This window comes from Macaca nemestrina, chromosome 13 (assembly GCF_043159975.1).
Source record: "Macaca nemestrina isolate mMacNem1 chromosome 13, mMacNem.hap1, whole genome shotgun sequence".
Lineage (NCBI taxonomy): Eukaryota > Metazoa > Chordata > Mammalia > Primates > Cercopithecidae > Macaca > Macaca nemestrina.
The window spans coordinates 103911502-103934772 of NC_092137.1; the positions used below are offsets into that span (position 1 = coordinate 103911502).

The following is a 23271-nucleotide window of genomic DNA, read 5'->3' on the forward strand; positions in this document are numbered from 1 at the left end:
CAGGCCTCTAGATACAATCAAGGAGTTGAAGGTTACATATCACTGAATTGGGACAGTGAGACATCAGACCCTTTGCCCATCATGATTGCCTAACTGACCTCCTGCTTCCTGTTGACCAAATTATCTTCTTTACCCCTCCCTAATTCCTGTTTTCCCACATTTCTTCCCTGCTATCTAAACCCCTACTTTTAGTTGGTCAGGGAGATACATTTGCGAATGGTGTCCCATCTCCTCGGCTGCAGCACCTGATTAAAGCCTGTTCCTTGGCAATACTGTTGTCTTAGTGATTGGCTTTCTGTGTGGTGAGCAACAGGATCTACATTGAATCCCCGGCATTTCAGTAACAAAATTATATGCAAGCTTCACTGCTTTGGATTATTGTAAACTGACATCAAATTTACCCAAAACTTCTGAGATAACTTAATATAATTCTAGGATTCAGTTTGTCCACCACTGCTTTCCAGTCTGAACTTGCCACCTCCCAATTCTTACTAGAGACAATAAAATTTCTCAAAGAATGATAGGTAATAATTTCCCTTTTTCATAAAACTCTTTGTTCTTCCAACACACTGCAGACCATTGAGTTTTCCTGTATGCCCCATTTGGCAAACATTTCTTAGCAAATATTAAATTAGCAATCATTAAATTTAGAGATTTATCTCTACATTTTATTTAGATGTCAATACTTTAGACTCTAATTCTCTGTATTAAGACAATTGCTGCTTAGAATATCTATAGTGGCTTCTTCTCTGTTATATGAATTCCAACTGAAGCCATAAACTAGACTCCTCAGGTGTCATGATCTCTGTCTTCATTAAATCAGCAGAGGCATTGCTATGTCTGTGCAGCTGGGGCTGAGAAAGAAAAAGGAATTGGGATGCAGAGGTGACTTCATGTCCCCTTCTACCGACACCATCAGAGTGTGGCTGCATCTGAGGAACACTCTCAGCCCATGGAGGCATCAGGAGGAGCAGCTGGGGCAGCCCAGCCTCACACATCTGCTTCCCTGGGGGTTTATGTTCGGGTGTGTAACACTGTGGGAGGGTAACTATTATGCTGTAGACAGTAATAAGCTGCGAAATCTTCAGGCTGCAGGCTGCTGATGGTGAGAGTGAAATCTGTCCCAGATCCACTGCCACTGAACCTTGATGGGACCCCACTTTGCAAAGTGGTTGCAGCATAGATCAGGAGCTTAGGGGCTTTCCCTGGTTTCTGCTGAAACCAATTTAAATAACTGCTAATACCCTGACTTGCCCGGCAAGTGATGGTGACAGTGTCTCCTACAGATGCAGACAGGGAAGATGGAGACTGAGTCATCTGGATGTCACATCTGGCACCTGAGATTGGAAACATAAAAACAAATATCCACACAATTAATCATGTTGTAAGAGAAGTTCCCTGAAGAGCCAGGCTGTCCTGAGCACACTGGGCTGAGTAAATTCCTACTGTTCTCCTTCCTTACCTGGGAGCCAGAGCAGCAGGAGCCCTAGGAGATGAGCGGGGGCCCTCATGTCCATGCTGTGTCCTGACTGTGTCTGACTCCTGCAAGAAGTGTGACCAGCCTATTAAGAATTCTTCAAGGCAGGAGGATGTGCTCTCAGAACATGCAAATGAGCAGGGGATGGGGCAGACTGGGCACAGCTGCAGGGCTGGCTCATCAGAGTAACTCAGCACCAGCTCAGTGTCCCCAGGTGTTCCAGGTAAGACCAGTGTAGCACAAATTTTTTGGCAGAGAATATGTTTCCACTGGGGACTATTTTGTTATGAGAGACATTTTTTAGGTATTTTTTTTTGACAGTTTGAAATATTCCTCAGGAGTCGATGGAGTAATGTATTTCATTGGTGTATGGGGATTATTTAGAAGAGTATTCTTGTGTGTAGGAAATACATAGTGAAATGTTAAATGGTATGATTCTCAGGTCTTCAAAAGACTCTCATGAGATAGCGATTAGGGAAGGGGTTACTTTGTACTATACTTGCAACATTTCTGTGAGTTTAACATTGTTCCTTTATAAAAAAAATTAAAAATAAAATTTATTGACATGATGCTATGTACATTCGTTAAGAATCAAGCAAATGGTGTTATGCCATTGTTCTTACCACTATAAGATCAAGCAGTTTACTACAGATGCACAGAGATGATACTGTATTTCCTCAATGAATGCAGCACTCGCACATCCACCATTATCAAGAGCTGCGGGTCTCTATAGTACCCAGAGACTAAATGGGCTTCACCTTATTCTTGTTTTGGGCTCCTCCATAGTCTACCTTCTTTTCTGCCACTGAGTATTATTTCCCAAAGTTCTTCTTTCTTAGTGAGGGTGACCACTATACAGAGCATGTCCCTGCCATGCACCATCAATAACACTTTCCTCTTTTACATTTCATCAGTGATTGGGACATCAAGTTTGATCCAAATGAAACTGGAAATGATTTGCAATCGTTATATCGCACATCTCTAATGTACCCAAAAATGTCCCAGCCTGGCTCAGTAGTAGGGGAAGTGGCTCCAACTACATTGGCATCAGTGGGCTACAGCCTAGGGCTCCACAATATTTTACTGATGCCAGACTAGGGGAGCAAAATCACAGTGCTGTAGCCTGTGCACAAACCTTCTTGCTGCTTTGTAAGCAGCCTGAATTGTAAGGGAACTTGCTTATATTGAGAGAAATGAAGAAATCTCCATTTGTCTTCTAAATGTTTGCTGAAAATGAATTGACAAAAGAAAGATAAATGAGAGAAAAGGAAAACAAAATTCATTTAAAATGTAGTGGGATGTCATAGCAGGGTGATTACCCAGATAACTCAATGAGATCCAGTTGTTCGTATTTCCTTTCTAGGGAAGAGGGAATTGGGAAGTGTAGGCAACCTGGAGAGAATAGATGAGAACAGAAGTGCATCCTCAAAAGAATAGGTAACAACTTGTCTAGATAAAGCATCAACTTCCAATCTCTTCTATTTTGATTCCTGTTCTATGTTAATCTTCCCTGATATAAAATTTCCTAGGAAGAATTTTCTTGACGATCGGTTTCCTTCTGGAGAATCTGCTTTTAAGCAGATAAGGGATATTTAGGAAAAGACTTTTTGTGCATTTGCTGCTTTCTAAATGACTTTGGTTTCACATAATCATAACACTAATTCAAGATAACTTGAGACAGTATTTTCTGGATTCCTTTGCTTGTAACCTGCCTGTTACAAGTAATCCTGCCAGAATCCTGTTCCCGAGAGACGCAGGTAGACAGTGAAAGAGCAGTTGACCCCTGAATGACATGGAGGTTAGAGCACTGACCATAGGTGCAGTCGAAAACCTGTGTAGAACTTTTGCATCCCTAACTCAAGTACTAATTGCTTACTTTTGACTAAAAGCCTTAGTGATGAAATGAATAGTCGATATATTATATACCCTTTTCTTCTAATAAAGTATACTAAAGAAAAAAATGTTATTAAGAAGATCATAACAATGAGTCAATATATTCATTACTAATTAGGTGCTTACTCACAGGTGACACACACACAAAAAAATGTAGGTGGATCTGCAAATTTCAAACTCAAGTTATTCAAGGCTTAACTGTACCAGGATGAATGTAACAGTCCTGTCTGTAGCCTAGGGCTTTCCCATTTGCTGTACCTCTGCTCACTTCCAATGGCCATATGTATATCTTATGTTCTTTATGATCTTGGGCAGAAAACTCTGCCTGCATGCTCTGCTAGCCAGATGGCCTGCAATGTGTATCTCTTAGGAAAGTTCTATGATTTGACTGTGTCCTCCAGAAGCCATCTGTTGTAAAGTTAATTCTCAGTGTAAAGGTATTTCCAAGTGGGGCCTATAGGGATGTGTCTAGGTCATGAGGGTGGAGCCCTCTAGTGGAATTCATTAATGTCACTATAAACAGGGATTATAAGGCTGGGATCTCGCTCTCTCTTCTGCTTGTCTGTCATGTTAAGACATGGCCTTCCTTCCTTTGAAGAACTCAGCTATCCAGGCATCATCTTGAAAGTAGAGAAAGCTGACCTTAAGCTGCCCATGCCTTGATCTTAAATTTCTCATTCTCCAGAAGTGTGAGAAAATAAATTTCTGTTCTTTATGAATTACACAGTGACAAGGAATCTGTTATAGCAGCTTGAAGTAGAACAAGAGAGACACCTGACAATCAGTGAGGACAGGATGAGATGTATACATACCACAGCTTCCTAGTCTCCCAGGTGGAACAGCCCAGAGGAATTTAGTCCATGTTTCCACATGTGGTTGATCTTCAGTTCTCCTGAGTCAGGTGGGTTGTTGATGTGTCTTTTAGCATTCATCTTCTGTTCCCTTCCTCACTTTCCTCTTTTCCTCCCAGTGTAAATTTGCTGCTTAAATGGAAATCATCATTGCTGGTGGACCCAAACTAAGATAGTAAAAAATAAAATCATTATTCTTTGGTACGAGGGATATTAATCATCTCAATTCTTATCATTTCTTTATCTTTGACATGTAGGAATATTCAGGAAACAATTTTTCTTTACCAATCTATTTTATATTGAATTTATGCAATGATTTTTTTTTTCCAGGTGTTAAAACCAAAAATTAAGTTGTATGCCACCAACCAGCTGAGTGGACTCCTCTTTTGGCAGAGAGAACTTCAAAGAAATCTGAAAAACTAGGTTAGGCCCTGACTGGCAGGTAGATTTAGATGTGCCTCATTATGCTCTCCTCCCTTTGGGGTTCAGACAAAACTGACCAGCATTATCATTACAGCTGAGATCTTTGGACTGACAAAACAGACTCTTTGTAGCAATAAGATACCATACTCCAACATGACAGATAATAGGCCCTGAAGAAAATCAAAATATTTTACCCTAAAAATATTTATTTGACCTATTCGGAAGTGGTCCTGCAAAGCTACCTGTTGTCGGGAAAATTTGCATTTTGTAGAAAATCTCTTCCCCTTACTAAGTCTTTCCCAAATCATCTGACATTTTTTTTTCTAAGGTCTGATAAACTCCCCCCCGGCCACATCTACTTTGTCTGCTACCCATAGGATTCATCTACATGACAAGAACCTTGACTTCTACGCTCCCTTATCTAAACTCAAGCATTTTTTTTATGATGAATTCAACTATTTAGGCAGAGCTTTCCTCTTTCAACCAGTTGGCAGTTAGGAAACCTTTGAATCCATGTATGATCAGGAAGCCCTTCCTTCAAGATATCCCACCTTTCCAGGACAAACTAATGTTTATCTTATATGTATTGATTTGTGTCTTTGCCTGTAATATCTGCATCTCCCTAAAATGTATAAAACCAATGTGTAATTCAACCACCTTGGGCACATGTTTGCCGGACCTCCTAAGGTTGTGTCACAGGCCATAAGCCTTATCTTTGGCAAATAAACCTATAAATTGATTGAGACCTGTCTCAGATACTGTTTTGTTTACACTGGGTCAAAAAATTTAAAAATCCTCTAAAATTATCTACACATCCGTAAGTCTACAGTAGAGACAGTGGAATGAGCACATCCCAACAGCTAAAACTCACAAGTTAGAGGACTCACAAGTTAGACTCTGACTAAGTCTAAGATTTTGTCCAGCTCTCTTGCTTCATAAAAATACTTCATGATTTTTAAAATTTTACTCTAGAGAGGTCAATTTTGGGGAATATATTAATTTTTGGTGGAATGAATAATGTCCTACCTCAAAAGATGTCCATGTCCTCGTCTCTGGAACCTAAGTTTTATAGGAGTTATTAAGAAATTATTTTAGGCAGACAGAGAGGAAAAGGGGTCCTTGGGAAGGTTTAGTTTCTTTTAAAGCAACTCCAGAAATGTTTTTTTGTCTGCTAGGAAAGCCCTGGCTCTTAGAGCCAGGCAGGCAAGCTTTGATATGCAAATGAAAGCCATGAGAAACTGGGTTCACCCAAACATGGCAATTCCCACCTTCTTCTTCCTTGACCTGACATGTACCTGGCAACATGACTGCCCCAACATATCCCCATGTGTGTAGAACATTATGGTGCCCTACATTTGCATATTAAAAGGCTAGGGTGGGAGGGCCAGTTTTTTCTCAGGCTACGTGAATAACATGCCTGGTCACACCAATCCCCTGAGCCCTATGCAAACCAGACATCACCTCCTTCAGCCTCTTCCTATAAGCAGCCACTTTTCCACTGCACATGGAGTTATCTCTCTGTTCGAATCCCCCATCCTCTGTCTCTGTATGGGGGAGCTGTTTAGCTGTTTTCTTCTTCCTTCCTTCTTGCATATTAAACTTTTCTTTCCTTAAAACCACTCCACGAGATTCTGTGGCGTTTTATCTAAAGCAGTGTGAGACCAAGAACCCTGGTGTTCCTCCAGTCACTGGGGCTGTATCATAAGGATTCTACTTTATGTAGCAAAAAATGACCTTGACAGATGTAAGTTAAGGACTTTATGAATAAGCAACCTGGTTATCCAGATGAAATCAACATAATCACAAAGGTCCTTAAAATAGAGGAGGATGCTGGCAGTCAGAGAGGAGCTGGGACTATGTGGAGGGACGTGGTTTGAGGGAGGAAGGGGCCATGGAACCAGAAATATGGGAGCACCTTGAAGATAAGAAGCAGAGGATCCAGTTCTCTTCTCTGGAGCATCCAGAAGGATCACAGCCCTACTGACGCCTTACTATTAGCTCAGTGAGGCTTCTGACCCCCACAGGGTAATACCTTTATGTTGTGTGATGCCGATAAGACTGTGGCAAGTCAAACAGCAGCATTGGAAACTGACGCAAGGGGGAAGAGATGTCTTTCGCCTCACTGAGCTCATGGATGTCCTCTGTTCTTGGAAATATTTACACCTTATTATCTGGTGTCAGCTATGACGACAGACAGAGTAAATTTTTTTCCGAGAGAAGATCTAGTACAAGAATTGTTTTTAGCTAGAACATTTCTTGGGTAAAATCCCATGATTATCTCTTATATGATCTGGGTATCACAGAGTTTAGGGGTCAGATCTCACAGCACATGATAGGAGTAAGAGGGTTAGGTTTGTTGGTTTGTTTTCATATTAGGAGGGAAAATTAGATTTTTAGGACACAATCTGGGAGGGACAGACAGAGTCAGAGCTATTGTAAGAGAAAGAGGAGATGTGGGAGGAGTCAGGGCAATGAAACATGTGTCCCTGCTCCCAAATCTAAAAGAAAGTCATTGATTTTAGAAGGTGAAGCAAAGCTCTTCACCTTCCATCTTCTTTGGAAGGATCAAATTCTTCCCAGAGTCCCTGCCCCTCCTTCACTCCCCTGACATTGCATTGTGGAGCTAATCACATGGGCCCTTAACCCCTGCTCCTGTCCCAGGCTGGGAGAGGCTCACTGTCCTCACCATGCCCAGCAGGATAGAGCTGGTACCCTACGCACCAAAGGGGAAGAGGATGGTTTCTGTACAGGCCATAAAGACTTTACCACACTACATTTCACTACAATTCTCAGTAAAGTTGTGTGGAGAGAAGAGAACACATGGGCAACTTTATCTGGTGGGATTAAAAGAGGCCAGGCTCTGAGAATGACAGTGAATTCACATGTCTAATTTTCCAGGTGGCAAATGCTAGCTTTAGCAAATGTGGAAATGTGGACTTTGAGTTTAAGAACAAGACAGACTTTCAGGTACTGCAATAAATTAGGAGATATTTGGAATAGGGCCCTTACTCCAGGGCTAATGTCAGGCTGGCAGTGCCTGAGAGCTGCCAGGTGCTGGCCCTGGGCTGTGGGGGAAGCAGTTGCTCTCCTGAGCCACAGGGCTGAGGACCTGGGAGGAACCACAGGCCCTGCCCACAGGGCTGCCTGGCAGGGGCTTGAGGAAAGGAAACTACTCAGAAATTCACAGAAGCTGCATTAAGCATATATCCTGCAGCCCAGCAAGAGTGAAAGTCTCAGAGATCCAGACCTTAGGGCTCGGGCGGGGTTCCTGGGCTGGGTGCTGTCAACTCTATCCTCCCTGGTCCTGAATGACTGGGACCCTGCTGGAGCCAAAGACGGAGGGTCAGCAAATGTCCTCAAAGTCTTTACTCAGCGAGACTCTGTTCTGCTTGGAAAGAAAGGAAACACACGCTACACAAATAAACATAAAATTATGTATCTATGTAATATGAATTTCTATTGTAGACCTTATATTTGGAATACATATTTAAGAAATAAATTGTATTTATATATTTGTATAATATGAATTTCTATTGTAAACTTTACATTTTGAATACATATTTAAGAAATAAATTGTATTTATATATTTGTATAAACTACATATCTATGCATAAATATATGATGCACCTTTATATATAAAGACATATAACTTTGATTGCTAGTATAAGGTATAGCTTTAAACTTTAATAAACTGAATGTGAACATTGAAAACAAGCACTGGGTGCACCACCTCATGGCCCCTTCCTCACGCCAGGGCCTGAGGGTCATAAAGCTCAGGACCCTCTTCCATGTGCCCCCTGGGCCTAGAGCAGTGAGCTGCCCATTGAAGAGGATCATGAGCGACCTGAGAAGCGTCTGAGGAATCACAGAGCAGCAGATGCCCAGGAGATGGATAGTGAGTCTGGTCCCTGATTGGAGGAACGTTTTGTCCCCAGAGCTCAGCATAAACAAGTCCTCCTCTGGTCATTTCTGTCAAACAAAGCAGCACACGTGGCTCAGAGGCTGCATGGTCACAGGAAGAAGCCCCTCCATGGCTCACTCCCAGCTTCCCCTCTGACTGGGGTGATGTGGGATCTCTCTGCCCAGCTTTCATGGCTCACTAGCTGCTGGGACTCTTGACAATAGCCTATGTCTGCCGCACGCACAAGCTTCTCAATAGTTGCCATTTTACTTTCTGGTCTCCGATAATCACAACTTGGCAACCATGACCCTTCCACAAAGATTCATGGAGTGAGGTCAGAACTGTGGGTTCAGCAATGTGCCCGGGCATGTATGTAAGAGAAACAAGGCGTGGTCAGCCTATGTCTGAAGTGAAGATTAATTTGCATCATGACTTGGGAGTAGGAGGTGAGAGAAAACATCCTGACATGCTCCATGCACTGATGCCCACAAGATACACTAGAGGTGCCCATAGAGGAGGTGGGAAGGGGTGTGAGGCAAAGAGGGATGTGAATTCAGAGGTGTCTCCCAGCCTGTTCCTTGAGAAGATTTCAGACTCTTAGTAGCCCCTGGCCACTTTGAGAGACTGAGGAGAAAGGATCACATAAGGCTAAGAATTTGATGCCAGGCTGGGCAACAGAGGGAGACCCCATGTCTACAACACACACACACACACACACGCACAATTTGTTAAAATGTGTGAACAATGGCATCACAAAGTGATTATGTATGAACATTTGCTCAGAAATTTAGAAAACAAAACATGTCTTCTGAGCTAACAATACTTTAATAAATATGTTAATTTTTTAACAATCGTAGATACGGAGAACATGAAATTGTCTCTCTTAAACATTTCTAAGAGTGGAGTTCAATGGCATTAAATATATTCACTTTGTTCCGCTATTATTACTGATACTAAATCCAGAATGGTTTTCATCGGATAAAAATTAATGTCTATACCCCTTAAACAATACTCTCCTCCATTTTATCTATCCCTGCCCCCACCAACCTGCATTCCAGTTCTGTCTCTATGTCAGTGACATCTTTGAAGCAGGTTCACCGTGCACTGGTTACCAACGTACTTTAGTCTGGGAAACAGAACACCCCATACAGCGTGGGCTTTTCATTTACAGAGAAGCAGCAAGGGAACACGAAAGTCCTGGACTATTATGGGTCAGTCCCCCAAGGCACAGGAAAGCCATGTGGAGCTGATGGAGCAGACACAGCTTTCACAGTTTCATTCCAAAATACAAAGAATTCATTTTCTTTACACTTAAAATAGGTATACATTTTGTTTCTATAATGTCTCTATGCTTCTTAACTAATTTGAATTTTCAGAACTGGATGTATTTATTATTTATGTGTTAGGTGCTCTTAGTCACTTATGGCAAGAGTGAGTTAATAGAGACAAGATATGGATTAGCCATGGAACAATAGAGAAGTGTGTTTATTCAGATAGGATAAAGATCAAAGGAGTGACAAATATATTCTTTTGCAGAAGCAGATTCTTAGATCACCGCCAGTCAAAGTTCACATTCAACGTGCAATGGAGTGTCAGCCACATTGTGCTAATAGTCAGCTCTGCAGAGTAAACTTGGCCAGCACATTACAGTGCCAAAATTATCTGTAAATGTATGGGGAAAATAAGCCATCATAGAAATAATAGTTTGAAGGAGTTCTCAGTTATTTATACTTGGATATAAAGCAGAACACTACAATGAATGAAGCTACAACCTAAACACTTTTAGTTTTTTAAAGAGGCTTCCCTTTTCTCAGGGTATTTCTCAGCAAATAATAATAATAATAAATATGGATAACCTACTTGCAAAATTAGCTGCAATAAGTCCCTTCCCTGCACTCGTGCTTTGGTCAGCCTCATTCTAAATGGACTCAGGTGTTGCCCGTGTGTCTTGCTCAGGCCAATAGGCACATCTATTGGCCTGATGTGACACAAGTGGAATCTTAGAAAGGTCTTGAACATCAAAGCTTTCCTCTCTCTCTTGTAGTGCTTGGAAATCCCAAGGTCACAATGAGAATAAGCCTGTGCCCATCTACAGTCAATGTCAGTGGCATGACTGCTCTTAGGTCTAGTATTTGTTCTTAAAATGTGTGTTAAGTTTGTTATGGCCATGTAACAAATTACCACAAATTTATCAGCTTAAGACTATACCCATTTATCATCTCTCAATTTGTGAGTCAGCAGTCAGCACATGGCTTTGTTTGTTCCTGCCCATTGGATTTCGCAAGACTGTGCCGCAGTATAGATTGGGCTTCATTCTCCCCTGAGACTCCCTGAGAACACAGACACTTTAGAGCTCTTTCAGGTAGTTGCAGAGCTCATTCCTTAGCAATTCTATGACTTAGGGTTTCAGCTTCTTACTGGCTCTTGGCTCAAGGCTGCTCTCAGGTCCTAGAGGCTGTGGACAATTCCCTGCCATGTGATGCTCACACAGGCAATGCCCACATGGCTGTTAGGTTGTTCAAGGTCAGCAGGTTTCAGAGAGTGTCTCTTTCCAGTCTGCTGTGACAGAGGCTTATAGAATACAATCCAATCATTGGAAAAGCATCTCATAACCTCTGCCATACCATATGGGTTAGAAGCAAGTCTAGGTTCTGCCTGTTCTCTGTGGAGGTAGATTATATAATTCTGTGACTCATTAGGGAATGTTCTGGCATCTTTAATTTCCTCAAATATCAGGATGCTTATAGTGAGTTCGAAATCTGTCCTCCATCTACTCACATTGACTATTCCTGTTACCCCTGGGAACACCTTGGGAAGCATACTTTATAAGAGTTGTTTTAGAATAACCCAGTTTCTCTTGGTGAAGTGTAACATTTGCAAAATATCTTAATCCTTGTTATTTCTAACATATTTTTAAGGTTCCTTAATTGTGAAGTATCATCACCAGTTATCTCTAAATGTCTTCAAAATTTACATTTGATAATGAAAGATGCATTATTAAGGAGTCTGCAAGACTCAGAGAAATAATGTCAATACCCAGTTGCTGCTGCTTATTGCTTGACTATGCAAGACAATTTTCACGACCAATAGAACAGATGATGCATGCTAGATATTGCTATGGGCGCCACTGGCCTGATTCCTCTAGAAATGATTGCAGAACCAGAACAACTGCCATCAGTCTCAAAATATAAATATAATATGGAATTGTTGTGTTTGTTAAATAAAATTTTTATTACTTCTACCATTATATAATATCAAAATGGATACCCTCTGTCTTGGATCCAAATATTATTAGAGCACTCCTCTAAAATTGGCATTTATAAAATACATGTTTCTATATATGTATTACTGGAATATAAAAATCATAGTATCAAGGTTTGCAAACTCTGACATGATCACTATTATTTCTTCAGTTTTTTCTTTCACTTTCAACATAGGTGTGATCATGTGTTGTGTATTTACTGATATGCATTTTATATGCATTGATATGTTCTTGACATGCATTTTTCTGATAACACAAAGTTGACATTTCTCTATCTTAATTTAATTTTTAATTTAAAATTATGTTTTCAGTAATGATGATGGAATGTCTTAAGAGAGAAACAAAAGCAATGCAACAAAAGCAAAAGAGAGCAAACAATACATTTAAAAATCATGTTTATGATGACGTCATAGCACTAGTGAAGAAATGAAAACCAGATTACCAAAAATTGAATAAGAGAAATACACCTTTGTAGGTGAATTGCTTTTCCTCTCTCATTGAGTTCTTTCATGAAATTTGCCAAATGTGAGTGTGGGTGGAGATTTTGACTTGGCCCAGGCAGAGGAACTCTACAAGGGAAAAGAGTGCACCTGAGTTTGGCAGTTCCATACAGTGGAAAAGAGCTGAGCCCCTAACACCGGACTGGATTTCTCCTTGGGACAGTTGCTGAGGTCTGGGTTAGGAAGAGTGCTTGGTGGCTGGACCAGAAAGGTAGAGTGAAACCTCCCATATTCTCCTGAGTTTCCCTTATAATGTTGCACTGATTACCCTTTATGCAGATTTGAGATGTGGGTCTTGGGCTCCTGTCACTGCATCTCCTTCTGATCTTCCCAGCTCCAGCTCCATCCTGTTAATATCTTAATCATTTTGATATATGGTGTTTCCCAAACCTCATTCTTTCTCATATCATCCCCAGATACATGATATGGGAAAAATCAACTTTTGGAAGCTCACCTGTGTTCTGCTGGGTTGACTAGGAAGGTGTTACATGACCTAAAGTGCTTTTGCTCAGAAATTTCCCTAACCCTTGAGTCACTGAAGTCCTAGAGCCCTGTGTGATGCACAAGGTCCCCCATGAACTTGCAGTGACATCAGGGCACAGCCTTGAAGGTCAGGCAGGAGTCTATTCAACACTGTGATTCTTTCCAAGAGATACTTATGAGTTTCTATCTGGATTTTTAGCTAAACCCCAAACCCACTGTCATAGGAACCCCAACAAACATGAGCAACAGAGCTGGGTTTGCACCAACAGCTGACCTCTTACACGTGTCCTCCATGCTCACCTTCACTGCTGCTGCCCCATGTCGTACTATTCTTATTTTTATTATGCAAAAAAATTGCCTTATATTACCTTATATTTTTCAAAATTCTATTGAATATGGCATACAAATGTATACTTTCTAAATTCTTCCAGACTTCGTTCTGCATTTTTAAAACTCAGATTGAGAATTCAGAAATCTCTCCTTTTACTTCATCCTGCTATGTCTGACTGATCAGACATACGACACAGAACTTTTGTTTTTAAGTATATTTAACAACGTCTATTTAGTAGCCAAAAGCTGGGAACGTCAATAGTTTTACCGCACTACTCTCTGAAACAGTGGTATAAAAAAGAGGATCATTCCAGTCCCTTTCTTAGAGAGAGACAGGGGCTTAGAAAAAGTGGAAGTGTGAAGGTAGGGGAAAGGTGAGAAGCAGTCTTTATGTACCTAAACTAACCCAGCTGCATGTACACCAGTAACTATTCAATAAAATGAAATCCAGAAAACATGTTAGTTTTGGTTTGACATGAACCAGTCTTAAATATAAAGTTGTTATACTGAATGAGTTTAATTGACCCAAAAATTTAGGGAATTCAGGGAGGATTAGGATGTACTTTCACTCAGCTTTATCTGCTGTCATGTCTTGTTGCGCGGGGTGCACTTGGATCCTCTCCATTGTCCTGCAGGTTCTGCCAGGCCAAGGCTGTTAAATCTGGCGGGGTCTCAGGTGTGGACTTTTGATTATATACAGGGAGAATATCAGAATATCAGAACATCAGAATATCAGTTAATCTGACTTGGGCTTTTGGAGAAAAAAAGCGTTTGATGAGAAGTGTTTGACAAAGTCATACATGATTTGTTTTAAAAACAAAACATCAAATACAACTTGAAAACTCTTGCTATAGAAAGTAGACGACCTTAGAAAAAGGAGAAGTGACACTTCAATTCACCAAATCACTCTTCTTCACACACTTTCACTTAGCTCTTTTTCACTTTCTAGCTCTGAGATCTTAGAAGGGCCTGAGCTTAAAAGGATTTGTTTCCATAGGAATCCAGCAAGTAAAAGAATAAACAACATCAATCAAATAAACTACATCATTAGCACAGAAGCATGTCAAAAAAACTGAGATTAGGTTGTGAGTTATTGCACAAGTATTAGAGAAACAGAGAGAAGATTTAAATTTAGAATAAGGATTACACAAGAAAACAGAAGAGCAATATGAAAATTGAACCTCTTATAGAATAATGTTTTGATAATAGAAGTGCATTGGACAGATATGCATGGGCATGATTTAAGTTCTGACTAATTTAGCATAGATCAAGGTAAAATTCTTAGGATTTAAAGAGTTGTCAGCTGGGTAGCGAAAAAACCCATTTAAGCACCTATGGGGGCTGTAGATGGAATGAACTTGGATTTAACACTATTTCAGCCGTTTCTGCCAAGTTAGTTCATTTATGATAATGATGACTATAACAGTGCTAAGTATTATAGCAATAAGATTACCCAAATTAATAGCAGCACGTATTATCTGTTGAATAATATTCTAAATGTTTTACCTTGTTTAAACTGTAAGTAGACCTGTGAGGTAGAACCTATTATTGTCACAGCATCTCAGGTACAGAAACTGAGACAAAGGGAGGTTAAGTCCCTTTACTAATGTCACACAGTCTGTAAGCAGTAAAGCTCTGTCCCCAACCCCAAGGCCTTGACTTCCAGGCCTGCCAAGGTAACCTCTGGATGGTTGCATGGATCTTGTCTGGCTGACATGAAGCTCTAATTCCAGGATGGATGAAAATTCTGTTAGAACTTGGAGTAGAATTAATAAAATTGCTTCATTGAGACAAAGAGAAATGTCCAGAAAGTAAAGGAGTTTAACTGCTTAAAGGAAAGGGACCAGATTTATAGGAAATGAAGTTCTGGAGTGTGAACAGAGTTTTTCAAAACTGTTAAGGAGAAGAGAAATTGAGTCTAGTTTGACAGATGTGTTGTACAGAATGAGTGATGTGGAGATTAGAGAATCAGCCAAGGAATTATCCTCTGCCTTCATGGATGGCATCAACATCTGTCTTCATGGCAGTTGTATCAGTGACCTGAGGGTCAGAGCCTGGGTCCTGCTTATCCATGCAGCTGTGGCCACCTTTGCACCGGCCGTGCTGGAGTTACTTGAGTGTTACTCTTTGAGGCAGCTTCAGGACACTTGGTAAAAATCACTAAGCGGCAAGTGAAAGGCATTCTTAGAAGAAAAGTTCTAATCAGCTCTTCATCCCCACCAGATGCAATTTTTGCTGCTGCTGGGACCCCAAGTTCCTTGCCCGCATCCCCACTCCCCTCCCCTTTGTTTTTTTTTTTTTTACTTTTTGTTGAGACAGAATTTTGCTCTTGTTGCCCAGACTGGAGTGCAGTGGCACGATCTCAGCTTACTGCAACCTCCACCTCCTGGGTTCAAGTGATTTTCCTGCCTTAGCCTCCTGAATAGCTGGGATTACAAGCATGCGCCACCACTCCCAGCTGTTTTGTATTTTTAGTAGAGACAGGGTTTCACCATGTCGGTGAGGCTGGTTTCAAAATCCTGACCTTAGGTGATCCACCCACTTTGGCCTCCCAAAATGCTGGAACTACAGGCATGAGCCACCATGCCCGACCCCTTGCCCCTTTTCTAAATAGAAATTAGCACCAGAACAAACTGAAATTTTCTCAGGCAAGGTTTAATAGTTTTAGAGACATGAAGTCCTTGCCCATGCCTATGTCCTGAATGGTATTACCTAGGTTTTCTTCTAAGATTTTTACGGTATTAGGTCTAACATTTAAGTCTCCGATCCATCTTGAATTAATTTTTGTATATGGAGTAAGGAAAGGATCCAGTTTCAGCTTTCTACTTATGGCTAGCCAATTTTCCCAGCACCATTTATTAAATAGGGAATCTTTTCCCCATTTCTTGTTTTTCTCAGGTTTGTCAAAGATCGGATGTCTGTAGATGTGTGGTATTATTTCTGAGGACTCTGTTCTGTTCCATTGGTCTATATCTCTGTTTTGGTACCAGTACACCAAAAGCAATGGCAACAAAAGCCAAAATTGACAAATGGGATCTAATTAAACTAAAGAGCTTCTGTACAGCAAAAGAAACTACCATCAGAGTGAACAGGCAACCTACAGAATGGGAGAACATTTTTGCAATCTACTCATCTGACAAAGGGCTAATATCCAGAACCTACAAAGAACTCAAAAAAATTTACAAGAAAAAAACAAACAGCCCCATCAAAAAGTGGGCAAGGAATATGAACAGACATTTCTCAAAAGAAGACATGCGTACAGCCAACACATGAAAAAATGCTCGTCATCACTGGCCATCAGAGAAATGCAAATCAAAACCACAATGAGATACCATCTCACACCAGTTAGAATGGCAATCATTAAAAAGTCAGGAAACAACAGGTGCTGGAGAGGATGTGGAGAAATAGGAACACTTTTACACTGTTGGTGGGATTGTAAACTAGTTCAACCATTATGGAAAACAGTATGGCGATTCCTCAAGGATCTAGAACTAGAAATACTATATGACCCAGCCATCCCATTACTGGGGATATACCCAAAGGATTATAAATCATGCTGCTATAAAGACACATGCACACGTATGTTTATTGCGGCACTATTCACAATAGCAAAGACTTGGAATCAACCCAAATGTCCATCAGTGACAGACTGGATTAAGAAAATGTGGCACATATACACCATGGAATACTATGCAGCCATAAAAAAGGATGAGTTTGTGTCCTTTGTAGGGACATGGATGCAGCTGGAAACCATCATTCTCAGCAAAGTATCACAGGAACAGAAAACCAAACACTGCATGTTCTCACTCATAGGTGGGAACTGAACAATGAGATTACTTGGACTTGGGAAGGGGAACATCACACACCTGGGCCTATTATGGGGAGGGGGAGGGGGGATGGGGGAGGGATTGCATTGGGAGTTATACCTGATGTAAATGACGAGTTGATGGGTGCTGACGAGTTGATGGGTGCAGCACACCAACATGGCACAAGTATACATATGTAACAAACCTGCACGTTATGCACATGTACCCTAGAACTTAAAGTATGAAAAAAAAAAAAGAATAAAAAAATATTTTTGTAGAATGAGCAAAGCAAGGGAGCAGCCTGTGGGTAAGAGATCCCAGGGGCAATTCCCTGAAGTGCTCAGCTCTTACCATTTTAAGGAAGCTGAGGCGGAAAAAGGAATGACATACAAGCATATTCAGGCGAAGTTTTCTTTGCATTTGTGCAGTGGAACGTCATGCTCTAACATATATAACACGAACAGAAAATGGAGGATAAGCTCTGCCTTGGCAGATATTTTAGTATTACAATGAGATTATAATGAGGAAAAATCAGTAAAAGGTCAGTGCTTCAGCCAACTAGAACTCATTTGGTTCTTTGGGGGAATGCAGATCTTGCAGCAACCTTAGAAGATGGCCAGGTTCTTATCAGGAACGTTAGAGTTCCACTTTAGAAACCTTGGGAGGCTGGAAGCAGTGGCTCATGCCTTTAATCCCAGAACTTTGGGAGGCTGAGGAGGGTGGATCACTGGAATTCAGGAGTTTGAGACCAGACTGGCCAACACAGTGAAACACCACCTCTAGATACAAAAAATAGCCAGGCTTTGTGGTGTGTGCCTGTAGTCCCAACTACTTGGGAGGTTGAGGCAAAAGAATGGCGTGAACCTGGGAGGCAGAGGTTGCGGTGAGTGGAGATTGTACCACTGCACTCCATCCTGGGTGACAGAGCATGACTCTGCTTCAAGACAAAAAATAAATAAATAAATAAAACCTTGAGAGATATCACCAAAGGAGATAAATGGTTGGGGTCTTCTTTTTATGGTTAGGATTTTGGCCTAGTCACCTAAGTTGAGAGGGGACAGCTTTTTGCTATGTAACTGGAGTCAGTTTGTTAAGGGAGGCAAGAAGGTAGGAGTGGGAACATGCCTGGACATGTGAGGCCCATTGGTATCCTGAGAACCATGTATTTTTTCTGCCACAACTGACTCTCTTCCTCATCTGTCTCACAATCATGCACCAAGGGAGATAACTAGGTGCATTTGGGGTAGAAATAGAGAGATGGGGCCACAGATTTCTATTTTGTTCCTAACAGTCTTGTGCCAAACACCATCTCAGTGAATCTAGATGATTAGTGAGACAGAAGAACACAGGCATTAAATTCTGTGACCAAGGACAGAAATTCTAAACTCAGGCTGAGCTAACAGACTTTTATGACCTGATCACCTAGGCAAAAGCTGACCAATATAATATTTACATTTCTAACCATACAGATAGATTCATTTTATAAAAATTGATGATATAGATAGGAATAGTTGGTAATCCATTTAAAAAAATATTAAGAAGAAAATAAAACTAAATAATATTTGAGTAAAATGAATGTAATTTGTGTCACTAAAGAAAAAATGTGCATATGGTATATAACCACTCAAAACTCAGTGGCTAATAAAACTAAGCATTTGTTCTCCTGTTCATGATAACAATCATCTGGTTGATTGTGGAAGGGCTTAGCAGGGTGGTTCTGCTGTAGGACACTGAGATTATCACCAGCACTTGGGTTGGGTTTGATCTGGGACCCAGGCAATGTCTAACCGAGGTACAACTTGCCTATGGCAAGCAGCAGGAGTGAATACATTCCCCAGACAAAGCAGACTAGGAAAATAATTTAAGTCTAATTACTGAACTTAAATTATTTGCCTATTCAGCTTAAGTCCAATAATTATTAAAAGTCCAATAATCTCTAAGCCATGTGCACATGATTTTAATTTATTCTTTCATTTTGGTAAATACTAAAATTTCTAAAAACCTTTACTGCATTTAATTATCAAGGTATTTGATCTATTGATAAAAAATAATTTTTTTTTAACATTTACAATCTTAAAAATGTCTTCAAAAGTAATTTGGATTTATTAGAATTAAAGCTGAGTGTGTCTTTAACATGTAGCTTTAACATAAATGGCCTCATTTTAAAAAATATACATTTTTAACTGAAGTAAATGTTCTCCAGAACACAGCTACTGAAAACATTACCCCTATACTTGTTAAATACTGATTACCCCTATACTTGTTAAAATGCAGATTTTCACACAATAGTTCCAAGATGCATTTGTTAGTTTGCATTTGTAACATGCTCACTGTGATGCTGAGGAGGCAGTTGGTATCTGGACAAATTTTGATTAGCAAAGTGTTTTCACATTAAGCAAAAAGCATACTTTGTGAACAATTAGGTTCCTTGTTTGTTTTATCAAGTAAGTTTTTTCATTTTTTTGTCAAAAAATTGCTAGGTATTCTAAGCAATTTTCTCATTTTTCTGTTTACTTTATGACTTAGGAAGTTTTCTTGCAATGATCCCAGACTTGCTAATAAGACATGGAAGCGCATGCAAGGATATTCTGGGGTCATCCCAAATCTGGAAAGTTCTGAGATTTGGAGAAATATGGACCTTACTTGGTTGTCAGCTCTCCATTCCTCATTATCACCATCATTTCTGGAACACATTTCACAAAAACTTTTCTGGCTATAGTTTCTTATAGAATTGCTTAATAATGGGCCCTCATGTCCTATTTAAGAGTCAGGAGAGGATGATTCAATATTCATTGACAGCTGAAAGTAGACACATGAACTGAGGTGAGGACTGGAGAATCACCGAGTGAGGTGCTACAGACAGCTAAGAGAATCTACATCCTCACATCTCTGCTTCCTAGACAGGGCAGAGGACCACATGGTTAAGCAGCCCACACCTTCAAGGGCAGATGCGTTCAGGCTTCTGGTGGACCACCAGGAGTCCCGTGTTTCCAGTATCAGTTTCTCTGATTACCACACCCCCAGGTTGGATTTTTTATTCTAATTAAAACAATTCCTTGTTGAAATCTGTTTCTATTTTGATGTATAAACCCTGACTGATGCAGCAACACAGATTCCTCAGGTATCATAACTACTATCCGTTACTAAATCCGGGAGATGTTGTCCATGTCTGTGCTTCTGGGACTGAGGATAAAGAAAAAGGAAATACAGGAGACTCCCTGACCCCTTTTGCCAAAAACCTAAAAACTTGTGTACATCTGGGAAAGGTTTTCAGCAGATGGAGGCACCAGGAGGAGTCTCTGTGCAGCCCAACTTCATACATTTGTTTCACTAAGGGATTTATGTTCGGGCTTATAACACTGTAGGAGAGTGACTGAACTCCTGTTTAGAATAATAAGTTGCAAAATCTTCAGGCTCCAGGCTGCTGATGGTGTGAGTGAAATCTGTCCCAGAGCCACTGCCACCGAACCTCGATGAGACCCCAGTGTGCAAATCTTTTGCATCATAGAGGAAGAGCTTAGGGGATTTCCCTGGTTTCTGCTGATACCAGGGTAAATCATTACTAATGCCCTCAGTTGCCTGGAAAGTGATAGTGACTCTGTTTCCTACAGATGCAGACAGGAAGAATGGAGACTATGTCATCTTGATGTCACATCTGATGCCTGAGATAGGAAATGTAAAAACAAATATCCACACTAAAAATCATGGTATAAGAGAACTTCCTAGAAGTGCCAGATGTATTGAGCGCACTGGGCTAAGAAAATTCCCAGTGTTCCCCCTCCTTATCTAGGAGCCAGAGCAGCAGGAGTCCCAGGAGCTGAGCGGGGGCCCTAATGTCCAAGCTGTGCTCTGACTGGGACTGACAATAGGGTGTGACCAGCCTGTTAAGAAGTCTTCAGGGCAGGGGACTGTGCTCTGGTAACCTGCAAATCAGCATGGGGGGGGCAGGCTGGGCACAGGTGCAGGGCTGGCTCATCTCAGTAACTCAGCACAGGGACAGTGTCCCCAGTGTCCCAGGTCAGACAAGATGGCCCAGATTTTCCTGCAGAGAATGTTTCTAACTAAAGGACACATTGTTACCAAGTACATTTTTGAGCATCTATTGGCAAAACTTGAAGTGATTGTGAGAATTAAATGGAGTAATGTATTTCAATGCTGTATTGGGAATAAGTAGGAGAATATCGTTGTTTGCAGAGAGTGCTTAATAGTCTTAGAGGGTGGTGCTATCAGGTCTTTAACATACTATGAAAGTGTTCTAGTTGTGGGGAGGATTACTTTGTGACATACGTACTACATTTTTGTAAGTGTGAAATTGATTTTTTAAAATAAAAAAGAACACTTGATCATGTGCAAGTTAAATTTTCTCAAAAGAATTTTGTAATGGCTCTAAACTAATGTTATTACCAGTAAATGATCAAGAGGTTTACATCGGATGAACAAAGAGGATGATATCATGATTTCTCAAAGCATGTGAAATCCACAGATCCTGCATTGTCCAGAGCTATCAATCTCTGAGTTTTAATGGGATTCACTTTATTCTTGGTTTGAGGACCCCCATATTCTACCCCCTTTTCTGCCATAGAGTATTATTTCCCACAGTTCATCAGCATGAATGTCTGACTAGAAATGTTAAATCTGATTTCATTAAAACAAATATTTGTTTCTTCTTCTACTATAGAAACCGTGATTAGTATAAACTTGAAACTTTGTGTTAGTTTGCTTAGGATAATGGCCTCCAGCACCATCCACGTTGCTGCAAAGGACATGATCTCATTTTTTTATAGCTGTATAGTAAGTATTCCATGTTGCATATGTACCACATTTTCTTTATCCCGTCTACCATTGGTGGGCATTTAGGTTGATTCCATGTTTTTGCTATTGGGAATAGTGCAGTGATGAACATACACATGTATTTATCTTTATGATAAAACAATTTATATTATGTAGGGTATATACCCAATGAGATTGCTGGGTCAAATGATATTTCTGTTTTAAGTTCTTCAAGAAATTGTCTAACTGCTTTTCATAATGGATGAATTCTTTTATATTTCTACCAGCAGTGTATCAGCGTTCTCTTTTCTCTATAAACTCACTAGCATCTGTCATTTTTTGGCTTTTTCACAATGGCCATTTTAACTGGTGTAAGATGGTCTCTCATTGTGGTTTTGATTTGCATTTTTCTAATAATTAGTGATTTTTAGCACTTTTGCATATGCTTTTTGGTTGTTTATATGCTTTTTTTTGAAAAGTGGTCATGTACTTTGTCCACTTTTTAAAGTTGTGTGTTTTCCTTTCTTTTTTTTGGCTTGTTAATATGCTTAAGTTTATTAAAGATTTTTTTATTTTTTTAATTTTATTATTATTATTATTATTATTATTATACTTTAAGTTCTAAGGTACATGTGCATAACGTGCAGGTTTGTTACATATGCATACTTGTGCCATGTTGGTGTGCTGCACCCATCAACTCGTCAGCACCCATCAACTCGTCAGCACCCATCAACTCGTCATTTACATCAGGTATAATTCCCAATGCAATCCCTCCCCCATCCCCCCTCCCCCCTCCCCATGATAGGCCCCGGTGTGTGATGTTCCCCTTCCCGAGTCCAAGTGATCTCATTGTTCAGTTCCCACCTATGAGTGAGAACATGCGGTGTTTGGTTTTCTGTTCCTGTGATACTTTGCTGAGAATGATGGTTTCCAGCTGCATCCATGTCCCTACAAAGGACACAAACTCATCCTTTTTTATGGCTGCATAGTATTCCATGGTGTATATGTGCCACATTTTCTTAATCCAGTCTGTCACTGATGGACATTTGGGTTGATTCCAAGTCTTTGCTATTGTGAATAGTGCTGCAATAAACATACGTGTGCATGTGTCTTTATAGCAGCATGGTTTATAATCCTTTGGGTATATCCCCAGTAATGGGATGGCTGGGTCATATGGTACATCTAGTTCTAGATCCTTGAGGAATCGCCATACTGTTTTCCATAATGGTTGAACTAGTTTACAATCCCACCAACAGTGTAAAAGTGTTCCTATTTCTCCACATCCTCTCCAGCACCTGTTGTTTCCTGACTTTTTAATGATTGCCATTCTAACTGGTGTGAGATGGTATCTCATTGTGGTTTTGATTTGCATTTCTCTGATGGCCAGTGATGATGAGCATTTTTTCATGTGTCTGTTGGCTGTATGCATGTCTTCTTTTGAGAAATGTCTGTTCATATTCCTTGCCCACTTTTTGATGGGGCTGTTTGTTTTTTTCTTGTAAATTTTTTTGAGTTCTTTGTAGGTTCTGGATATTAGCCCTTTGTCAGATGAGTAGATTGCAAAAATGTTCTCCC

At 40.4% G+C, this 23271-nt stretch overlaps 1 gene segment (V, D, J or C); it reads right to left on the reverse strand.

The window, feature by feature from the left end:
* Positions 1-1014: 1014 nt before the first annotated feature.
* Positions 1015-1642, reverse strand: LOC105467688 (immunoglobulin kappa variable 1-9-like). The segment is given in 2 exon segments: positions 1015-1337; positions 1463-1642. Coding segments are annotated over 2 exon segments (378 nt in total).
* Between the last annotated feature and the right edge of the window lie 21629 nt (positions 1643-23271).